Source organism: Stegodyphus dumicola, chromosome 5, assembly GCF_044657685.1.
Source record: "Stegodyphus dumicola isolate Sdum_Otavi_A_Nest chromosome 5, ASM4465768v1".
Taxonomy (NCBI): domain Eukaryota; kingdom Metazoa; phylum Arthropoda; class Arachnida; order Araneae; family Eresidae; genus Stegodyphus; species Stegodyphus dumicola.
The window spans coordinates 137,432,155-137,454,398 of NC_140772.1; the positions used below are offsets into that span (position 1 = coordinate 137,432,155).

A 22,244-nucleotide genomic window follows, 5' to 3' on the forward strand; every position below is an offset into this window, starting at 1 on the left:
TTCCATAACCACACCTTGTCATTCTCATTTAATCGATGTCCAGTAGCTTTTGTGTTTTATTGGGTCTTCTTGTTTTCCGCCACCAAGTTGACTCACTGTTGAGCAAAATTGTGCATCTCTTCAAACCATGCGTAGAAACCTTGAATGTACTCCTCAGGCAGTGAAGGTGCATCCAGAGGTTCACCAAATACGAGATCACAAGTTAGGCGACTATTATGACTTAAGAGCATTTGGGATGGAGAATAGGCGATAGTCTCGCAGACAGCACTGTGATAGGCCAGTAAGTACAGAGGTAACTTCTGGTCCTAGTCCTGTTGATATCTGGAAACCATCTGCAAGGTTGCTAAGGATGTTTTGATTAAAACTTTCTTGAACGCCATCTGACTGTAGATGTAATTGTGCCATTTGATTTTGTCTATGCCAAGTAGTCTGCAAAGATCTTTAATTACAGCCGAGATAAAGTTTTGTCCTTAATCAGAATGTAATTGAAGAAGCACTCCAAATCTAGAAATCTGTGCTGAATCATTACCTTTGCTACCGTGACAGCCGTTTAATTAGGGATATGGTATGCTTCAGGCTACTTTGTGAGGTAATCAGTGATGTATTTATTGCAATCAACTGTTTGTGGCAGAGGCCTCAGGATGTCAAAGGCAATGCATTCAAAAGCCGCTCCTACATTGTAACATTGCAGTTCAGGCCTTTCTGACCCGCACAAGCATCACATGATTTACACCACTTATGTATGTCAACTCTGCCATACTGCTGTTGAAGTGCTCTCAAAGTCTATGCAGTGTCTTCATTATTCCGAAGTGGCCATATTTCAGGCTGCTTTGTAGTTTTTTAAGGACATTTGGGATCATGATAGTATCATTTGGGTTAGTAGAATAATAAATTATATTGTTTATTAAGTAAAGAGGATGCAGTTCCTTCGAGATTATGTAAAAATGATTGGTGCAACTTTAGTGAATTCTCCACCAGCTTTTGTGCAGAGCTGTAGAGTCTGTAGGGAAAATGACCGACTTCTGGAATTTTAAAGGTCCCGACTCTGACTTCCACTTCAATTCCGACTCTCTCGTATATATGTAAACATATAGACATGGGTTACAGCTTATTTTTTTAATATAAAAAGATAATTTGTTTTGTTTTCAACTACACTGCTGGCCATTAAAATTGCAACACCATGAAGGAAAGCAAATACAAAAAAGATATTTATTGCATGTAAACAGTATGGCATGAAGACAAAATGATTAAATTTGTAAGCAGTTTGGGGGTTTACCGGGAGGCGAAATTAGTAGAAACAGCTGCCACCCATGGCAGTGAAAACAGCCCTTACCCGGTTAGCCATGGTGTCAAACTTTGCTTGGATGACAGAAATGGGTAACTCATTCCATGCTACTTTAAGTCTGTGCTACACTTCATCAACCGTATTAGCTGAAAAGGGATGGTGGTCCAGTCTTTCAGCAACCCATGACCTGATGTTTTCAATGGGTGGCAGATCTGGCGACCGTGCAGGCCAGGGCAGCAGTCGAATACCCTGTGTATCGAGGAAGGTCAGAACAGAACGTGCAGCATGTTGTTTTGCATTATCTTGTTGGAAGATGGCGTTTGGCAAGCCACGAAGATAGGGCACAACCACTGGACATAAGATTTCAAAATGTACCGATCTGCATTCAAATTACTGTCTATCCGAACTAGAGATGTGCATGTCTTGCACCCAATGGCTGCTCAAACCATTACACCACAGGCAGGCCCCTATACCAAAATTGAATGCAAGCAGGTGATGTGGGGTCTCCTCAGAGCCTCCAGATACGTATATGACCATCGGAATACTGCATGATGAACCGGGACTCGTCTAAAAAGGTAAAATTGTGCCACTTCTGTATCCAGCTTTGCCATTCGGTGCACCAGAGTTGCAGTCTCTCTTTATGCTGCATTGTCAAGGGATGGTGAAGTAATGGTTGCCGTGCTGATAATTCACGCTGCTGCAAACGTCGACGCATCGTACGAGCGGATACTGGGCATGTTGCAAACATGCCTATTTTCTGACTAATGTCCATTATGTGGTTGTACGGTTTAATAGGGCTGACCTCACAATATATCTCTCCTCTCGGGCGTTAGTCATGGGTGGTTGTTGAGATTCTGCATGCCGTTCAGTATGACCCTCAGCAACCCATTAATTCCATATTCGTATGAGAGTGGTTGGATGTCGACTAGTGAGATGGGCGATATCATGCAACGATAAACCACACTCTCGATAGGCAATGATCCTGACTCTATTGCATTCCGACACTTACTGGTAAGCCTTTCTTCTCATTATTCTAGAGATAACACGATTTTCTGGGCAAACATCGACCTTACAAAGCACTTTCCGAATGATAAATCCACTACACAACTTTTCTTTTTTGCAGTGCTTCAGATATCGTTTCTCCCTCCTGCATTGTCTAAATGCACTGAAATACTAATCATTTGCATATCTTAACTTCTTCCTTTCATGTAATTTTGACGTTCATCAGGTTATTCCTGCCTGGTGTTGCAACTTTAATCGTCAGCAGTTTAGATCTTGTTATAGCTGCTTGTAATAAGTCAAAGGGAATATCATGCTTGAGTCATTTCTTTTATCTGAAATTAAAGAGTTAGTTGAAGTTCTGTTTCTTTGTTTCACTGAAAGTCTAAAGAATTGCAGTTTTTCTCATGAGCCCGAAAAGAAAATGTTCAGTTTTGAGTAATCAGTTCTTTTATATTGAATATGCCCTTTTAAGAAAATATGTTCTGATATATGTCAGAAACCTCCTGCTGTCTTTTTTAGCTATTAAACTTTTATTTTAAAACTTAACCATAAGAGTAACTGAAGATAAAATTTAATTGTTTATCTAAATTAGTTTCATAAAAGTTGTATAATTAAAAAAAAAAAAAAAAAAAAAAAAAAAAAAAAAAAAAAAAAAAAAAAAATAAAATTCCTTTTTCCAATGTTTTAGAATAACAAGAATAAGAAGAAAAAGAAAAAGGGCAAGAAAGAAATGGGTATCCCCGCAACAGCATCATTTGATGCAGATGATAGTTCTAGTCTGCACAGCAGTAGTAATGTTGATGCTGATATTGAGAAAGAATCTCAAAGAACAGAAAATGGTGAGTTGAGAAAATTGCGGTTTGAATAGTTTTATATACTTTTGTTATAATTTCTGTAGTATTTTTCGAAAGAATTAGTCCATACAAAAAGTTTTGGCAGTATAGTATATTAAACATTTATTGTGAATTCACATTGAATCTCCCTTAGTGTTCTAATATGTTAGTAATACTCAAATATATAGTTCATGAAGTCAGAATTATGTAAATGAGAAGCATTCTCGCTAGGTTTCTAAAAAATTCATATTTAATTATATTTTTAATATTAAATATGTAATAAATTTTGTATATACATTAATAGCACTTTGTACAAAGTGAAGTCATTAGTTTCTCTTCATTTTTACTTCCTTGTATGAAGTAAAGAAAGAATTAATATCACGAATTTCAACTAAAATATCCATTTCGACGGCTATCGAATGAAATTTAATGATATTGTTCCGTGACATCTGTATGCAAGGACAGAATAAAGGACTCTTTTTCGCAAAACATATTATAAAATGCATTTAAAATGGATTCAGAAGAGATTTTTTTCATGACATCAGTACATACCTACGTATGTATCTCGCACAACTAAAAAATGAGTAGACTCAGAACATTGAAATTTTGTATATACCATTGCTAAACATGTATTTATGTACCTACTGGTTGCAATTGGCTACATCAAATATATATATATATCCGTCTACTTAGCTGGATGAGCTCATTTTTTTAGTCTTATATGTTGGTAAATTGTGACTTTTCGCTAAAGCAAAAAATGACAAGTGATTGAATTATGTTTTCTGTATGTTCCAGTTAAGGCTTTTATACCTTTAGTTTATTTGCATGCAATAGTTGTACAATTATCAGCAATTTAAAAGTTGTTTAAGTGTGGCTAAGCCTAATAGAGCAGCCATATATGTTTATGTTTGAAACGTGAGAGAATAGTGAATTAACACATTGACTGCCAGTCACTAGAGTTAGATTGATAGTTATTGCCACCCATATGGAAGTAAATTGTATCCAGATGCCAACATACTTATTATACGAAATATGATTTAAAAATATTAATAAAAGATAATTATGTGATACCTAAGTATTATTTAAGGCTTTTATTAAAGAATTTTTTAATTACGCGCCAGTGCGTGATTAGCACTACATGTCAAAATTTTCTCCAAATGCCACATTACGCGCTGACGTGTGGAATGTAAAAAATAAATGTAAATAAGAAAAATAAGTGACAGTACGCATTATTTTTATATCAATATGTATTACAGACAATTATACATATTACAAAGGCATTTATAACAAGAAAATTACGAAGACATTATACAGATAACATCTAGAATGTTGTTTGTGTATTATCTTTGAACAATCTAAGCACTACCCGGGAGATCCTTCACAAAATTTGCAAACATATATTGTATCTTTACGTTTCCCTTGGGAATAGCAACTTTTGCATTGCTTTCTTAGAATTTTCCCCTCTTTTTTTTTTTCTTACCGTGTACTCAGCACAGATTCAGACTGATCACATACAGGAGCACGAACAACAGATGGCTGTTTCAGTGAACTTCGTATTACGGATAAACAGTAGTCCAGTGATGTATTTTCATTGTAATGCTTATTATAGATAAAGTGGGAATTGTTCATCATTATTTGCAAAATATGCACAAATATTTCCGTGAGCCACCTAATTGTTTTTCTCTTACAAGGATAATAAGCAAGCATCTGATCTTGCTTATCAATACCAGCCATAAATTTATTATATTGAATTACAGGTAGAGGTTTCAATTTAATTTCACCTCTCTTGTTTGTTATTTCCGCCATATCATTTTTATATTCATTGGAAATATAAGTGACATCTCTCTTATCCTGCCACTTTGCAATCATCACACCATTAGCATACTTTGCTACAGTTTGCCCTTTCTTCAGTTTTTTTCATTTACCTCTTTCAGAAATGTCTTTCTGTTCTTTTTGATTGTCCCAGTGCAGCTGTTATAATAATTGTCCATAAATATGCCATGTGCTAAATCCAGCATTTCCTCGAGTAAATTCATAACGACTTTTTTTTCATGTTCTCAGAGTTGCCAACTCTCCCGATTTTCGAGCGCTCTCCCGCCAACCCGATTTACAATATATTTCTCCCGACTTTTTTTTATTCTTAATATTTCTCACGATTTTTATGGAACTTGGCTTAATACTTCGTTATAAAAAAAAAAAAAAAAAAAAAAAAAAGTGATTTTGGGCGTCTGAAAGCAACTGAATTTTCTCTAGATTATATATAAAATAAAACCTTGCGAATCAGATGAGAATTTCTCCTTTGTGAGTGACAGCATACGTATCCAGAAATGTTGTTCTCCAATGGGCATCGAGCTCCACTGCATGTCATCTGGCATATATTAGTCAATGAGCACAAAGCAAGCTCAAGGCCGTTGGCCATTATTTGGATGTTCTTTCGTTATTTCGTTCATCTTGTCCTGAGTTGTGTGAGTACACGTGCCTTCGGGAAATAGTTTTAGAAATTATCATCTTTTGTTATGTCTGCGAGAAAGGTGAAATACTCATGCACGTTTCAAAAATCATACACAATTGACTTTCCTTCCATTATTTCCTCAAGGAAATGTAATAAATTTGCGATGTGTACCATCTGTCGTTGCGATTTTTCGATTTCGCATGGTGCAAGGGCAGATGTTCTCAAACATGTGCAGCTTTATTTAGAAAAATGTTTCCCGATCGCTAAGAAATACTCAAGTGCAAGGACCAAAACAGGTGCAATTGTTAAAGAAATGGGTTTGAAAAATAAATCTTCAGTTATTGATTGCATTAAAACAGCTCCGTTCTGCCTCTCTATGGATGGAAGCAGTAATACCGATTCAAAACTGTATCCAGTTGTTGTTTCTTTTTTTAATCCAGAGTCTTCAGAAATTGAGTGCAGTTTACTTTCTGTCCCCACTTTAGAAGGACATTCGACAGGCTTTAATATAGCACAGCTAATTATTAAAACTTTAAAAGAAAATGCAGTCCCTCTGGATAATTGCTTAGCACTTGGTGCCGATAATGCACCAGTAATGGTAGGCTTGAAGACTGGTGTTGCAGGCATCTTAAGAAAGGCAAATTCAGATTTGCAGATAATGAGGTGCACCTGTCACCTCTTAAATTTAGCAGCTGAAAAAGGGGCAGCTTCTTTACCATTAAATGTGGATGAACACATTGTTGATATTTATTATTATCTTGAAAGAAGTTCTAAAAGAAACGAAAAATTGAAACAGTTCCAACAGCTGCATAATACTGAAATAAGAAAAATTTTGAAACGTGCGTACACGCTGGCTGTCTTTAAAGAAATGCTTATCTAGAATCCTCGATCAATGGAACCCACTTCTTGCATTTTTTAAAGAAGAAGTAAATGCTTCGAGAGTTAAGATAAAAGGCTCTATTGAAAGTTATAAAGTACCTAAAGTAAATGGAGATGTAGTTACTACTTCCATTGTTAAAAATAGGTTTGAGAAAAATAAAGTAATTTCTGCATCGTTCAGCAATTCAACTGGTAGTTCTCAAAATAATACTGCAAAATATAAGCGTAAAGCTGATACAAATTTCTCTCAAAATAAAAAAATTGCTCAACACACGAAACATTTTCCAATTACTGTAAGTTTATCTTGTGAAGAACGAATATTTATGTTTTTTTCTTCGGACCTTAACAAAGCTTTTTGATTTTTTTTACAATTCATTTTGCCATCATTCGATGTTCTTAACGCAATTCTACAAAGCAGAATTCCATTAATTCATGTTTTGGAATCAATGATTTATGATCTGTTTAAAGACATTTTATCAAAGTTTGTAAAACCAGTCTGTGTTTTGTCTTGTAATTCTATATATGATGTGATTTATGGTGAAACAGAAAATTAGAAGAAAGATGAAGATTTGGTAATAGGAGCTGCAACTACAAAAGTAGTGGAAGAACTTTCAGAAGAAGACAAAAATAAGTTTTATCTTCATGTTAGAAGTTACTTCTGTCGAGTATGTGATTACATACTACATAAATTCCCAGTCAACGATGAACTGATTTTGCATGCTAAAGTTGCTGATGTTTCTGCTCTAGCAAATGCATCTTTTTCTGATATAAGGTACTTTTTGAACAGATTTCCTGTGTTACTTCGTTTAGTCATGAAAGATGACGATATTGATGTTGCTACTGGTATACTGCAGTCGCTATTTTGCAGTTTACAATTAGAAAACTTGGATGAAGTTATAAAATCAGCTAGGATTGATACCCAGTGGAGTTTAATTGGAAAATTGAAAGGTGCTGATGGAATTTTAAAATATAGTGAACTCTCTAGAGTTATGTTGGCCATCTTGACAGTTCCCCATAGTAATGCGGAGTGTGAGAGGATTTTCAGTGTTGTTGCGAAAACGAGGACTAAATTTAGATCTAATATTAGTGATGACACATTAGAAAAACTTTTATTAGCGAAAGCAGGCCTACGTGGCAATTGCTATGAACAAAATTATTAAGTTTCTTTCTTAACGAAAGCAAAATCTGCCACTGTCCATAACATTTGTATGAAAACTGATTAAAGTGTCTTTTTTTTTTTTTTTTTTTCGATGCAAGTAATAAAAATGTTTTTTATGTCTAAGGTATTTTTGTTTTGCTTGCATTTAAGACTTAGTAACTATTTAAAGTTAATTCATCATTAAAAACTATATTTTTATGATTTAAAAAGTATTTTTAACATTCTGAAAAATCTCCTGATTTCTTAAAAAAATCTTCTGATTTTTGAGTGTCATAGGTTGGCAAGTATGACAATGTAGTTCCCTACGCTACTACTGATAAGGCCTCAGTTATTTCAGTCATTGAATAATGCTTGTTTCCTTTTAATGTGTTTGTTTACCATAAATAATCAAACCAATACTTTGATGATTAGTATTGTTTTAATTGGAATGCCTTTGAAATTACTGATTTTGATAAACTTGCCTTCTGAAATTACCGATTTTAATAAATTAAATTCTATAATGACATGTTTGAAATCACAAATTAAATGTATCCAACACAGGCCTACATGGCAATTGCTATGAACAAAGTTATGAAGTGTCTTTCTTAACGAAAGCAAAATCTGCTACTGTTCACTACTGTTCATAACATTTGTATGAAAACTGATTAAAGTGTCTTTTTTTTTTAACGATGCAAGTAATAAAAATGTTTTTTATGTCTAAGGTATTTTTGTGTTGCTTATATTTAAGTCTTAGTAACTATTTAAAGTTAATTCACTATTAAAAACTATATTTTTGTCTTTTAAAAAGTCTTTTTAACATTGTGAAAAATCTCCTGATTTTTGAGTGTCATAGGTTGGCAAGTATGTGTTCTTTTTCGCCAGAATCATCCAACATGCCTTTATATATCATAAATTTCAAAACCATGCCATCAGGGGTTGTGATCATGTACAACTTGATACCAATTTGTGACGTTTATTTGGTATACACTGTCTGAATATAAGCCGTCCATGCCACAATAACATTGATTCATCGTTTTCCGTCATAGTTGAATCATCCTGCTGACATGCAGCCTCTTGCATGATTCGTTCTTCATCATCATCAGAATCCGAAATATCATGGGTGTCAGTCGGAGGAACAAATTCATCGTCACTCTCATAGCTAAAATCGCTCGTGTACTCATCTGATAGCTCAGCCAACAAATTTGCTATTTCATCATCCTTAAGAGCCTTTTTATATTGAACTTTTTTTTCGGGTGCTAAGACCCTTCACTATCATCTCTATAACTCATACTAAAAGATTATTTTTTTAATAAAAAATAAAACAAAAATTTCGAAACCGCAATTATTTATACGTAGTTTCTAATTTTCACTCCAATACCATAAGAAATGCCCTGCATGCAATGCCAAATGAACTGGAGAATGAATAGCAAGTATAGAAATTTCCCGAGCCAGCGCGTGACTGTCTGCTGAGACATCACCCCGCATCACGCGCTGGCACGTGATTGGCTCTTTGCTGGTAACAAAACGTCATGCGCTGGCACTTGATTGGCAGTCAATGTGTTAAGTCAGTTTCTGCACCTTCGGTGTCTCTTTGCTGAGTGGGACCAAAAGTAAACTTTCAGTTTTGTGCACCGAAAAATCTGCCTTCTTGGCCGTTGGCAGAATTGCTTGTTTTTGCACAAAAATTAATTTTAATTGTAAAAACAAACATTTTTTTTTAACGGTTTAGATTGTATTTGGTGTTATGTTTTTCTATAGTTTTAAATTTTTAATGAGTTTTTATGTATTTTAGCCTTGCAGCGAGGTGAGAACTGAATTAATTGAATGAGAAATATATCTCTTATTAAATTCAAGGAAATAGGTTTAAATGGAATGCAGCAAAAATCATGTATAATTTAATAGGCCGTACAAGGAAGTCGTGTCGTCCACATTAGATTTTTTTTAAATCCTGTTGAGATGGAATACACAGCAGCAAAAATCCAATGTCTCTAGTATGTCTTCAGTATTATTCTTTATACAGTACAAAGTCCGTAATTCGGACTCATCGGGACTTCTGCGATTCCAGATTAAGGATTTTTCTGGATTATAGATCATCAATTTAGATCTGGTAAGATGGCATGCAGAAATTATACAATTAAAAATATTAAACCGTAATTTATGAAATAAAGAGCAATTATGATCGAAAGGTTGTCAAAATTTGAAAAATAAAAATAAAAATAAATATTTATTTGTTTACTTTATTAAACATTTCTTTCAATGTAAGTTGTTTAAGTTGCTTCTTCTTCTTCTTCTTCTTTTTTTTTTTTTTGCTAATACTTTTTCTTTAATTATCTCTTCTATAAACAGACATAATTTCTTGTTCAGTTACAAAGTTCCACTGTTCAAATCCTGTAATTGCTGTGTCGAGAATATCGACTTACTTGTCAGTCGAAATTTTTTCGTTTTCAATAACCTCTCTGTCATTTTCTTCACTATCCAAAGCAGTACATCAAAACATGCTTTCACTTTGTGATCCTTTGGCACCTCCAGAATTGGAAACTCTTTTTGACATAATCGAAAGTTCAAGCTTAATTTTTATAAGATTGCCCCAACAGTCTGCAAAAAATAATAAGCTGGATCCAGTTAGAAGATTAAAGAACAGCGCAGTCTGCAGAAATAACTGAAATGCTTTAGAATCAGTAAAGATAATTTTAGTCTAGCTTATACCGTCCGTTATACATTAAACGCGCATGCGTAACTTAAAAAAAAAAAAAAAAAAAAAAAAAAAAAAAATAATTTGTGGCCTTGAGGTCCGGATCATAGATCATACTCTATTACTTTGTACTGTATTACTTTTCAGAAGTTAAAGCATGCAGTGCACATTCTGAGCTTCAGAAATGCATGCTTCAGTTTTAGTGAGTGAAATGTATAATTATGATTATACTGTGATTATAGAAAGGTATATGTAAATGTGAGGTGTGACCAGTTATAGTTTACTGTCCACAAACTAGGCTATTGAAGATAACACCATTCTGAAGCCTCTGAGTAGATGAAGTAACTGCTGATAGAATATTTTTGAATGATGATTCTGATTATTTTTTGATAAGATCAGTTTTGACTCAAAGAAAATAATGATTTTTATCTATGCTGGCATGCTGAAAGTGGGCAGTCTATTAAAAATGTCACTGTTTTCTTTGATGTTGAGCATTCTATAGCTTCTCAGCTTTGAGAAAATGTAGGAGCGGCTTTTAAATACATCGCTTTCAAATGAGCGAGTCAATTGTTTGGTGTGTTATTCCTTAGTTATCACATAGCCTGAAGTTAAGTATATGGTTTTATTATTTGAACACAATTTATGTGTAACCACATCTTTTCTAAGAGAGTTATCTGCTACAGTAATTGGAAAGTCAATGTCTGCTATTGCTAAGTGAAAAGTACCTTAAAAGTGAAGGCAAAGTTAGCATGTAGTTGTCATCATATTAACCTGATTATAACATCATCAAACATCTTTAAAAGGCCTTTGAATGATCTTTGCCCATGTAATCTGTCCAGCTGTTTATAAAGAATTGAAAACTGTCCTGTTAGAAGAATGATAATTATTGCCATTTGGTGTGCTTGACTACTTAACTGAAAGCCTGAAATACCATTGTGTGAAAAATAGAGATGGTGCCTTTTAAAAGCAAGTTTCATTTGTTTGCCAAACCTTCCTCTGAATATATAAAATATGATATACAAAGTATCCTAACTTTGCACAGCCAAATTCTTAGCTTGCAACATAAAAAATACTCAAAGATCTGTACCTGTAATTTTTAAAATAAATATGAAAGAAAAGTATAATGGCATATCAGTTTGGGGGGTGGATTTTATTGAAAACACTAACATCAGTATTTGCTTATGTTAAATAGGGAAGAGTTTGAAATGTCGACAGGACATATCAAGGCATGCATGCAAACACCATGGAATGGCTGGCTGAACATGTTGCAGCAGTGAGGTGTTCATCAAAGTACACACAGCATGAAGACTTTTTATGGTTATAGTACAAAGTCTTAAATACGAAATGATCTATAATCCGAGCCTCAAAGCTGCAAACTTTTAGCATATGCATTTATGCATGCACATAATACCTTTACCCATGCACATAATACCTTTACCCATGCACATAATACCTTTACGCATGCACGTTTAATGTATAACGGAAGGTAATAAGCTAGGCTAAAATTATCTAATTATCTATTTCAGTTAATGTTACAGATTGTGTTGTTCCTTAATTTTGTAATTGGATCTGGCTTATTATTTTTTGCAGACTGTTAAAGCAATTTTATAAAAAGTAAGCTTGGACTTTTGATTATGTCAAAAAGAGTTTCTGATTCTGGAGCTGCCAAAGGATCTACAAAGCGAAAGCATGTTTCGATGTCCATCAAACAAAAAGTGGAATTGCTGCAAAAAATGGATAAAGGCATGAAGAAAGTGACAGAGAGGTTAGTGAAAACGAAAAATTTCGGTTGACAAGTTAGTTGGTATTCTCGGCACATCAATTACAGGACTTGAACAGCGGAACTTTGTAACTGAACAAGAAATTATGTCTATTTACAGAATTAAAGAGAAAGTATTATCACATAAAACGAAGCAACTTAAACAACTTACATTGAAAGAAATGTTTAATAAAGTAAACAAATAAATATTGAGCTTTTTTTATTATTTGTAAATTTTGATACCCTTTAGATCATAATTGCTCTATTTCATAAATTACGGTTTCATATTTTTAATTTATAATTTCTGCATGCCATCTTACCAGATTTAAATTCATGATCTATAATCCAGAAAAATCCTTAATCCGGAATCGCCAAAGTCCAGACGAGTCCGGATTAAAGATTTTAACTAAATCTCAATAGTGTTAATCCCTTCAAATTGTTCAGTAAGAAGAAATACAAATGGCAATTATGGTAGCGGTAAAACTGAATCCACTCTATCTAGCCCAGCAGCCTGAATATTCCATATCCAGCCAAATACTTCATGGAGCAATACCAAGTATGAATGTCTCATAAGCCATTCAGGCAGCAGCTGTGTATCAATTGTGCCTAGAATACCAGCAGACCTGATATGTCTGTGGATGAATTGCAGAAGGATTGAACTCTGATCACACGTTGGCGTTGTGACTGTTGAAGACCTCATCATGTGTGAAGCATGCTTTATCCGTCCACGAGATATGTGCTTTATCGACATCCTGTTACAATAGCCATTCACAAATATCAGTGCATCCTTGAAAGTCATCTGGATATAGAGCAGGTATACTGAAATGAGTATAGCCCTTCTGAGCATAATAGCCTGTGCACAGTACTACTTCTCATATTCAGGTGCATAAGTAGTGTTGTTGATTGCATCTCGGGTAGATGCTTTCAGTATTTCTCAGTCTGTCATTCATACTCTGGATGACTTTGGCATTGAGAGGATGACGTGATGGATATTGAGGGGCATACTTCCTTGCAGAATGTAGGGCATTACCATTACATTGAACTAAGAAAAGTATGCAGTATTCATAAGTGGAGTACATTATCACCGTGTGAAGATTACTGGTAGCAACAAGATACGGTTTAAGTATGATGACTTCATGTCACTCTATGTTGTGGGCATGCCTCAATTTGCGTGGTGAACTTTTTGAACATATTCCTGTGTAAACACATGCAAGTATTGACGTTCATGTTTCTGATAATTTTTTTTTTTTCCCCTTGCACTGGATATGACATCATCCTTTTCTTTTGCATTGATCTTGAAAACTATGGGTTGTATGGGTGCAGTTCTGTGGGCATTTTTCATATATTCCAAGTGAGGAATTTAGTTGTGCAGAGATTAGGTAGTCTTAATCGGACATGCTGTATATGTAATTAAAGGTATGTTTAATATATTTTTTAGTTATAAATGTGTAACGAAATTGCATCTTTAAGATGAAATTTTCAGTCAATCAAAGTATAATGTGTTTCAAATTTACTGTGTTCTGTGTAACGTTTGGAAAGCATTGTACTTCACATATGTGGTAAAATTAAACAGAATAAAATCTGATAACTTTAACCCATTTGGTAAGCCAAAGAGTCTGATCCACCTCTAATTCATAATGCAGGGAAGATTATACTATATAGGTCTTCAAATGGCCATAAGCATTTGAAAATATTTTGGATGAATTTTGCTATGACTAAAACTTTGCGCCAAACTACATGTTTACATTTAGATTTTTTAAAGCCAAATTGCATATGTTTATATATTTTACTATTTTATTAAACTAGATAGGTGCATTGTTGATATCCTATGATCATTTTCCATAGGAAGTCATTTCTTTTTTCTTTGTATGTAGGCAACATAGGAATAACAGATGACAGAAGTTTATCTTCTCCATTAAGCAGTGAAAGGTTAAGTAGCATTGAAGTAGATGCCTTAAATAATAGTCAGATCAAAGGATTTGTAACAAATAAACAAGATGTAAAATTTACTGATGTAGCTTATGAAGCAACTGCATCTGAAATGTCTTGTTCAACCAATGAAATAGTCAGTAAGTGCCCTAAAAGTGCAGAAAATGTTTGTGAGTCTCCTGTATCGGATTGTTCTGAGAAACAAGAAGAGGTAGGAATTAAAAAAGAGAAGCATAGGACAAATAGTGAAAGCCATATTAAACACATACCAAGGCAGAGGTAATTATTTTATGCAATTCTTCATTTATATTTACTTCTGTATAAAAAAGTGATTTCAGAAATTAATTTTATTTCATGTTGAAACAAGTACATATTTTAAATAATGGCATAAATTTCCTGTTATGTATTTTTGTTTTGAAGCTTTACATTTGATTAGCATTATATAATTACTAGCAAGATTGTTTTTCAGTATGAAATATTATTTTTAATGTCAGAGTTGTAAAATGATATTAAGATTTGTAAATAATAGGATTCATGCTATGAAGTTTGATTGCTGATATTTCAGTTTATCGAAAATGTTGCGTACTTGAGCCTTTATCAACTACAGTACAAAGTCTTTAATCCGGACGTCCATAATCAGGAATGGTCTATAATCTGGACCTCAAAGCTGCAAACTTTCTGCTCATGCATAAACGCATAATACCTTTATGCATGCACGTTTAATGTATAACGGACAGTATAAGCTAGGCTAAAAATATATAATTATGTATTTCAATGTTGCAGATTGCGTTGTTCCTTAATCTTCTAATTGGATCCGGCTTATTATTTTTTGCACACTATTAGAGCAATTTTATGAAAGTAAGCTTGAAATTTCAATTGTGTCAAAAAGAGTTTCCGATTCTGAAGCTGCCAAAGAATCTACAAAGCAAAAGCATGTTTCGATGTACCGCTTCCGATAGTGAAGAAAGTGACAGAGAGGTTATTGAAAACTAAAAAATTTCGATTGACAAGTTAGACGGTATTCTCAACACAGCAATTACAGGACTTGAACAGTGGAACTGAACAAGAAATTATGTCTGTTTATAGAGTTAAAGAGAAAGTATTAGCACAAAAACGAAGCAACTTAAACAACTTACATTGAAAGAAATGTTTAATAAAGTAAACAAATAAATACTAAGCTTTTTTTGCAAATTTTGATGCCCTGTAAATCATAATTGCTCTTTATTTCATAAATTATGGCTTCATGTTTTTAATTTTATAATTTCTGCATGCCATCTTACCAGATTTAAATTGAAGATCTATAATCCGGAAAAACCCCTAATCCGGAACCACCGAAGTCCCGACGAGTTCGGATTAAAGACTTTGTACTGTATTAGTTTCTGTTGTGGGGCATTCTCTAAGCATATTCCAATTCTTGTAATAACTTGTCATGTCTCATATACATTTTCTTCACAAATCTCTAGAATTTTTAGATTTGTTGAATGTTGCTGGAAAGCAAAGAATATTCTAGTTCACTTCATTAAAGTAAATATGTAGTGGAAGTATAGCATTTAAAAGTGCAAGTTGATACAAGAAGTAGGAATTTGTTTTAAAGGTTGAGTCACATTTCAAAAGATAATTTATTTAATATTGTTCCAAGGAGCTAAGATTTGCCACATTTTACCAAAATTAATTCTACATAATGCATAGAACTATCTTAAGTTGGAACCGTAATCTGTGTAAATAATTTATAAATAAAAGCAGATTGGAAATCCCTGATAGCCAAATTGGCATTCAAAATTTTGATATTCTGTTGTTATTTATTAACTTTTTGACTCTTGCTTCATCCAAACTCCCCAGTAACAAGTAAATTCCAAGTGTGGCTAAATTTCTGTTTTGTGTATTCATGGGCCCAATTAAATATGCTGCCCTTCTGTTTTCCTTTCAAGAGTGTAGCAAAGCAATGCAGGTTAATAATAAAAAGGCACTTACTTGAGCAAACCTGAAAATAAGGCAGGGTCTTATATTAATAAATTGAGCTCCAAAGCATTGATCAGGACTTAACTTATCTGAGATGATATCTTATTTTTTCATGTACAACAGTTAATATTAATCCAGTTGTATGTTCAAGTGAATGTGATTGAAAAATCTGCAAAGCATCTGCACCATCACTTGACAGCCTCTACAGGAAAGGCTGTAACTAGTGTCAAATAGTCCAAAGCGAGACTAACAGTGTTAGCATGCGCAAATGCTGTAGGAACGCACAAGTGTAAACCTTTCGTAATCGGAAAAATCTCTCAACCTCGAGCATTTAAAGGAGTAAATACTCTCTTCATTATATATTGTGCAAATAAAAGAACATTAATGACACAAGTGTTAATGAATGATTGGTTTGAAAATCATTTCATATCCGAGACCCGGCAACATTTGAATTCGGTTGGTTTACCCAAGGCCAACTTATGTAAGTATAAGTTGGCTTTGGTTTACTTGATGTTGCAAAAATTGTCCTGATTGTAGACAACTGTTTGCCTCATAGTTCACTTAAAGTTTAGTGAAAGATAATGTATCCATATTATTCTTTTCCCCAAATTGTACATGGATCATTCAGTCTATGGATGTCTGAATAATGTGAACGCTGAAATACAAATATAAAGTAGCATTTTTAAATCCATGTTAAATATCTTGAATAATCACGAGACTATTCAAGAATTTTTCAAATATTTTAGCATAAAATCTGCAGTATGGAGCATCACAAGATCATAGGAGGATGTGTTTCCAGATGCTTTAAAAAATGCTTGGCATAATTTAAGGCCAGCTACCATATTTCATGAGGAAAATGATAGCCATGAATTTGAGTGGATCAAAGGCTCAGAGTGGTTTTGGTTTGCAATAATGGATTTCGTAATGAAATGTGGAGAAGTGGTAATAAACACTTTTAATTGCGATGACAATGCCCCAGTCATCAATCAATTATCGAACAGTGAAATCTGTAGTGTGGTTCTAGATCCAGAAAATATCACTAGCGATAGTGAAGAAAATGACAGAGAGGTTGTTGAGAAGGAAAAATTTGATTCATAAAGTTTTGATATCTTCCATATCTCTCGCGTAGTATTTCCTCTTAAGTTGTTTCAAGTATAGTGGCTTCTTTACATAAACCCCTTCTTTCAGATAACCCAAAGAAAATAATCTAGAAATATTGGGGATTTCAAGTGCATTTTTCAAAATTAACCCTTTGCACTCGAGATGGGACTCTCGCTCACCATGTGATTTCATGCCGCACCTCGAGAGGTGACTCTCGCTCACCACTTAGTTTGATGCGGAAACTTGATAGGCAGCAATGATTGTTTACGTTTAGTTTCTTTGAAGAGAGTTCTTACATTCTTTGTGTATAATCTTATGAAGTGTAAAATGATGCCCCCTAAAATGGAGGTAAGATTTTCTTATCTGAAATTGTATCTTTACTTATCACTTTTATGTGGAAAATCTGTTCTCAGAGAACTGATCCCGGAAAAAGGCATATTATTTTAATACTTGCCCCCAATAAACCAGGCGTACATTTTGGGAATCATTACATGAAATATCATACACAGAAAATTTACAGAGACTAATATTTAAGAAATTATGTTTATAAAGGTGTAAAGATATATAAAATGTTAAAATATAAAAATTTTATGCATTAAATTGTGTGTGGTGCATCGTGCAAAAAAGGCATAAGTGCAAATTCAGGAATAATAGATTCAGGAAATGTGCCCTCAAAAGAGCAGTTGTGGCTTTGGCAGTATCACAGTGACATCATCTTGTTGAAACCAGTACTGCTGATTTTCTTCCTGTCATATTAAAAAAAGTTCTCCAACATTCCATTTACTGATAGTATGTGACCAAATTCATCTTGTAAAAAATAAGGTGTCATTCTTTGGGCTGAAATTTCACACTATACTGTGGCTATGGAATGGCCTTTGGTGAATTAATTGTGGATTCTATGTACCCCAATACTGCAAATTTCGTAAAGTCATATATGGGAAAATGAGCCTTGTCTGACATTTACAATTTGTTAACAAAACCTTCCTCCATGTCTGCAAGATCTAATATGGCTTGGCTGTATTCTACATATGCATGATGTCTTGTGGACTCAATTGTTGCACCAGCTGTGTTCTATATAGATGCATGGTGAAGATCTTGTTTAAAAATATGCTGCAGTGATCGTTGTTTGATCCCTGTCTTCAAAGAGCGTCTTTGTGGTGAAGTTGTTGGTGCTTCATGAATGCTTTCCTGCACACGCTGGAATATTTTCAATGGATCTTGCTGTTTGCAGTCTTCCTGCCCTCCCTGTGTCTCCTACTGTTCCTGTCTCCTCAAATTTGACTACAAGTTGCAATATTATATGGTTAGAAGGAGCATTATTCACATTAAAATGTTGTAAGTTTCTGCGAGTAGAAATAATGCTGCCTCCCAAATAAAAAGTTATGTTATTTATCCTTTCTGTAGATATGTATTGCTCCATATTGAAACTCCCAAGCATTTATTTTAACATGAAAAAGAGAAACTCGATTAATATTTATTCCAGAAAGAATTATAGAAATAAAAAATCTTGAAAGTATTTTTGAGCCACCCTGTAGATAGTGTAAATGCTTTCTGTAAATATGTAGTGTGAACTTTTGAATTTATGATGTTTGTTCCTTATATTTTATTATTTAATTCTATAAAGAGTTATTGAATTTTTCATGCATTCTTTGGTATTTTTAATATTTTGGAAATAATATTTATAATTAAGAATGCTTGTAATATTACAGTTAATTCTTGGTTGCATATTTCTTAATTTGTTCAGTGTATAAATTGTATTTAAAAATGAGTAATGTAAGTTTATTAATCACTTTTGCTTTAAAATTTAGAGTTTAGGTTAGATAATTTGAGCTTGATAGCAGATTTCAGTTATTTTATCTCTATGAGGCACTATCAAATTTAACTCAGTAAAGTTGCATGTTTTTGTAATAAATCAAATGTGTTTAAGAAGTGCTTATTGTTAACTCCCCCTTCTGAAAAAAATATAAATCATATAAAGATGAGATAACCTTACAATAACTGCTTAATAATATTCATTGTTTTCTGAACAGTGTTCTTGCAATACTTAAATTTTTTCTCTATTTGCACTAGTAAATATTCATCAATTCTACCTCAGTTTCTCATTTATTGAAAATGAGGTGTCAAAAAGATTTATTGAAAATGAGGTCTCGAAGGGATTCTCTTCTATGAATTCTAAATCATCTAATAAATGAATTCCAAATCTCACAAGATAAGATTTAGAATTCTTATGGTTTGTTAGCCAGCATGTCGCTGGTCAGTAATCCAGTTTGGTTGAATTGAGATGATGCAAAAATTAATCTAAAGGGCCTTCAAAATGCAGATCTTTGGCTGAGAGATTCGAGAATATGAAGTCCTGTACTGCTGGGTTCCTGGACATGCTGGAATAAAGGGGGATGAACTTGCAGATATTGCAGCCGGATCTGCTGTTGAGCTGTCTAGTCGCCTTGTCCCTTTTAGAGATATCTGCTGTGTCGTCGGGGGAAGGGTCCGGAGGAAATAACAGCAAGTTTGGGATATTCGGCTTCAAAACAAGTTAAGACATGTGGGGCCTGGAGTTGAGCATTGGGAATCGGCCGGGAATCGTAAGGAGGAGGTTCTTTTGACTCGCCTCAGAGTTGGTCGCGCTGGAGTGGCACGTAACTGCCTTTTGAAGGCTGAGAATGGGCCTGTTTGTTCGGGTTGTAAAGTTTGTCTGTCTGTCCGTCATGTTTTGATTGAGTGTCCCTGTTTTGGCAGTCTTCGTCAGGGGTGTTTTAATTGCTGTGACTTGCCTCTCGACCGTTTGATCGGAAGAGAGGCCAATTGTGGTTTGTTTTGTTATTTGGGAGAGACTGGCTTTTGTTACCTAATATAATTTGTTTTGAGGACTGTGTCTTGAATTTTGATGTGTGCTTTTAACTTGTGTTTGTATGACTTCATCCTCTGGATTTGGTACATTTATCTACTTGTTTTTATTTATTGAATTTTAATGTCATCAATTGTAATCATCCCATCTTGTGTTTGGCGCGTCATAATCATCTCTGGTTTTTGCGCCATAATTACTGACTCACTCACTCACTTTGGCTGAGAGAATAAGCAGAAAAACAAGTTTACTAAATTTACGTCATAGATCTTCCTTTCACATAGTGTTAATCAAAAATCTCTGTTTATTAAGATATGCTTTCAGATACTGTCTACTTAATATTTACTGATACAACTTTTTCCAAAATAGCGAATATTGCAGTTTTCTTAGTACTTTCTGATTAGAACTTAATTAACAAAAATTATTGAATTAACAAAAAACATTTGTTTGTCTGTTTTTATGGTTTGTAAGTATTGTTCCTGTCATAAATGTAAGATTACCCTCAATAAGAACATAGTAGAGTACTAGTTAAACATAACTAAACCACTTTCTTATACTAGCTGAAATTAAATGAATGAAAAGATGAATTAAGAAGGGAGTTCGAGATAGTTCCTCCTAGTCAAGTTAGTATGGAAAGACTCTTCTCAGCTCTGAAGTTTGTCAAATCATATCTATGGTCTCCTCCAACAAAGAAGATCTTGTCGAAGCTGTACTTAGTTTCTTAGAAATAACTAATGCCAGTTTTTCCATTTTATAATAAATGCTAATTAATATAAATAATTTGCTATGCCATCAGTTTTTTTTTTCTTTTTCTGTAGCATCTGTTACTTGATTTATATTAAAAAAATAAGCTGTAACCCATGTGTATATGTTTATATATATATATATATATATATACACACACATGAGGGAGTCGAAATCTTTAAAATTCCTGGAGTCAGAGTCGGTCATTTTCCCTACCGACTCCACAGCTCTGGTGAAAGAGAATTTTACAGTCGATAACATCAGAACTAAGGTCAGTCCAAACAGGATTCATGTAATGATGGACATTTCTCACACAATATCAGTTTCTGATATTAACATTCATAATGCACATCTGCCCTCATATGGCTAGCTCGATATAAGCATTTCAGCTTGGCTACAGAAAACTTGATTCTCGAAGAAAACCGTCTGTTTTCCACATGGCTGTGGAGTCTGAATCGGAGTCGGGCAGATTTTGGAGTAAAAGGAGTCGGAACTGGAGTTGCTAAAAACAGGTTGACTCCGACTCCAGTGTTTGTTGGACAGTTAGAATTTGAAATGAAATTAAAATTAATTGAAAAAAAATTAGTGACAAGCTGAGTTATTATTTTTATTTATGGACTGTATACATTAATAAAGTTTTCTGTTTTATTGACATATTAATAAATATAGGAGATGTGATATTTGCCATTAGCCATTAAACTGATTAATTTAGTTACAAATTTCACTGGTAAATTTAGGTAAGCAGCAACAGAAGAAGAACTCCCAAAATTGATGCCATTCTTAGGAAGCGAACAGGAAAAGGAGCAATTATTGATCAAGCAACGCGATAAGGAAATACATATTTAATGATAGAGAGGTTGCTAGAATTAAGAGCTTTTTTAAGAAGATGTAAATAACCCTAAGGTTTCACTAACAGAAAGACCGTGAAATGATCTTGCAGAATTGGAAACTTCTTTCTACACTGTATATAGACACAAAAAAAGCTGCAATCTAAAGAATTGACAGGATGTGAGAATTAAAGAATGCAATGTTTGTTCTTTCTGAAATGGAGGGTTTATTGCAGAAGAACTCGGTGAAGGAAAGAGAAACTAGTTTGCTAGACAATGAGATTTTGCTGGGTTCAATATATGTAGATTCGAAACCCCGAATTTTCTAGGATGACAAACAAATTAAAAATGCAAAGAATGTCATCTATGAACTTTCATTAAGAATGAAATTATTCTCAGAACAATTAAGGAATTTGAATCAGGACAGTCAAACTGCAAACATTGCAATTGAGTCTCTATCATCATCTTCCAGTGATGAATTAGATTTTGAGAAATATTTTTGGATAATATTGAAAAGGCTAAGGCAAAGCGAATGAAAATAAAGAATCAAGAGCCTTTAGATATAAAAATGAAAAAATACAAACAAGATTTCTTCACAGCCTTTGAAGAAATAGAGAAATATGATTGCACTTGCAAGACGCCTCTTTTAGAATTTATAAAATTCTATCCTGAAAAGTTAAAAGAAGTAGCCCTAACAGTAAGAGCTCTTCCTCTTATTCAAGTTAGTGTAGAAAGACTCTTCTCAGCTCTGAAGTTTGTCAAATCATATCTATGACCCTCCAACAAAGAAGATCTTGTTGAA

At 33.8% G+C, this 22,244-nt stretch overlaps 1 protein-coding gene across 2 annotated transcripts in view; it reads left to right on the forward strand.

Moving 5' to 3' along the window:
• Nucleotides 1-22,244, forward strand: part of LOC118179994 (uncharacterized) — a 103,401-nt gene that overhangs the window by 44,211 nt on the left and 36,946 nt on the right. For both annotated transcript variants that reach the window (XM_035349149.2, XM_035349150.2), the window contains exons 5-6: nt 2,976-3,126; nt 13,915-14,248. In XM_035349149.2, the coding sequence (XP_035205040.1) occupies nt 2,976-3,126; nt 13,915-14,248 (485 nt within the window). The remainder of the gene's footprint in view (nt 1-2,975; nt 3,127-13,914; nt 14,249-22,244) is intronic.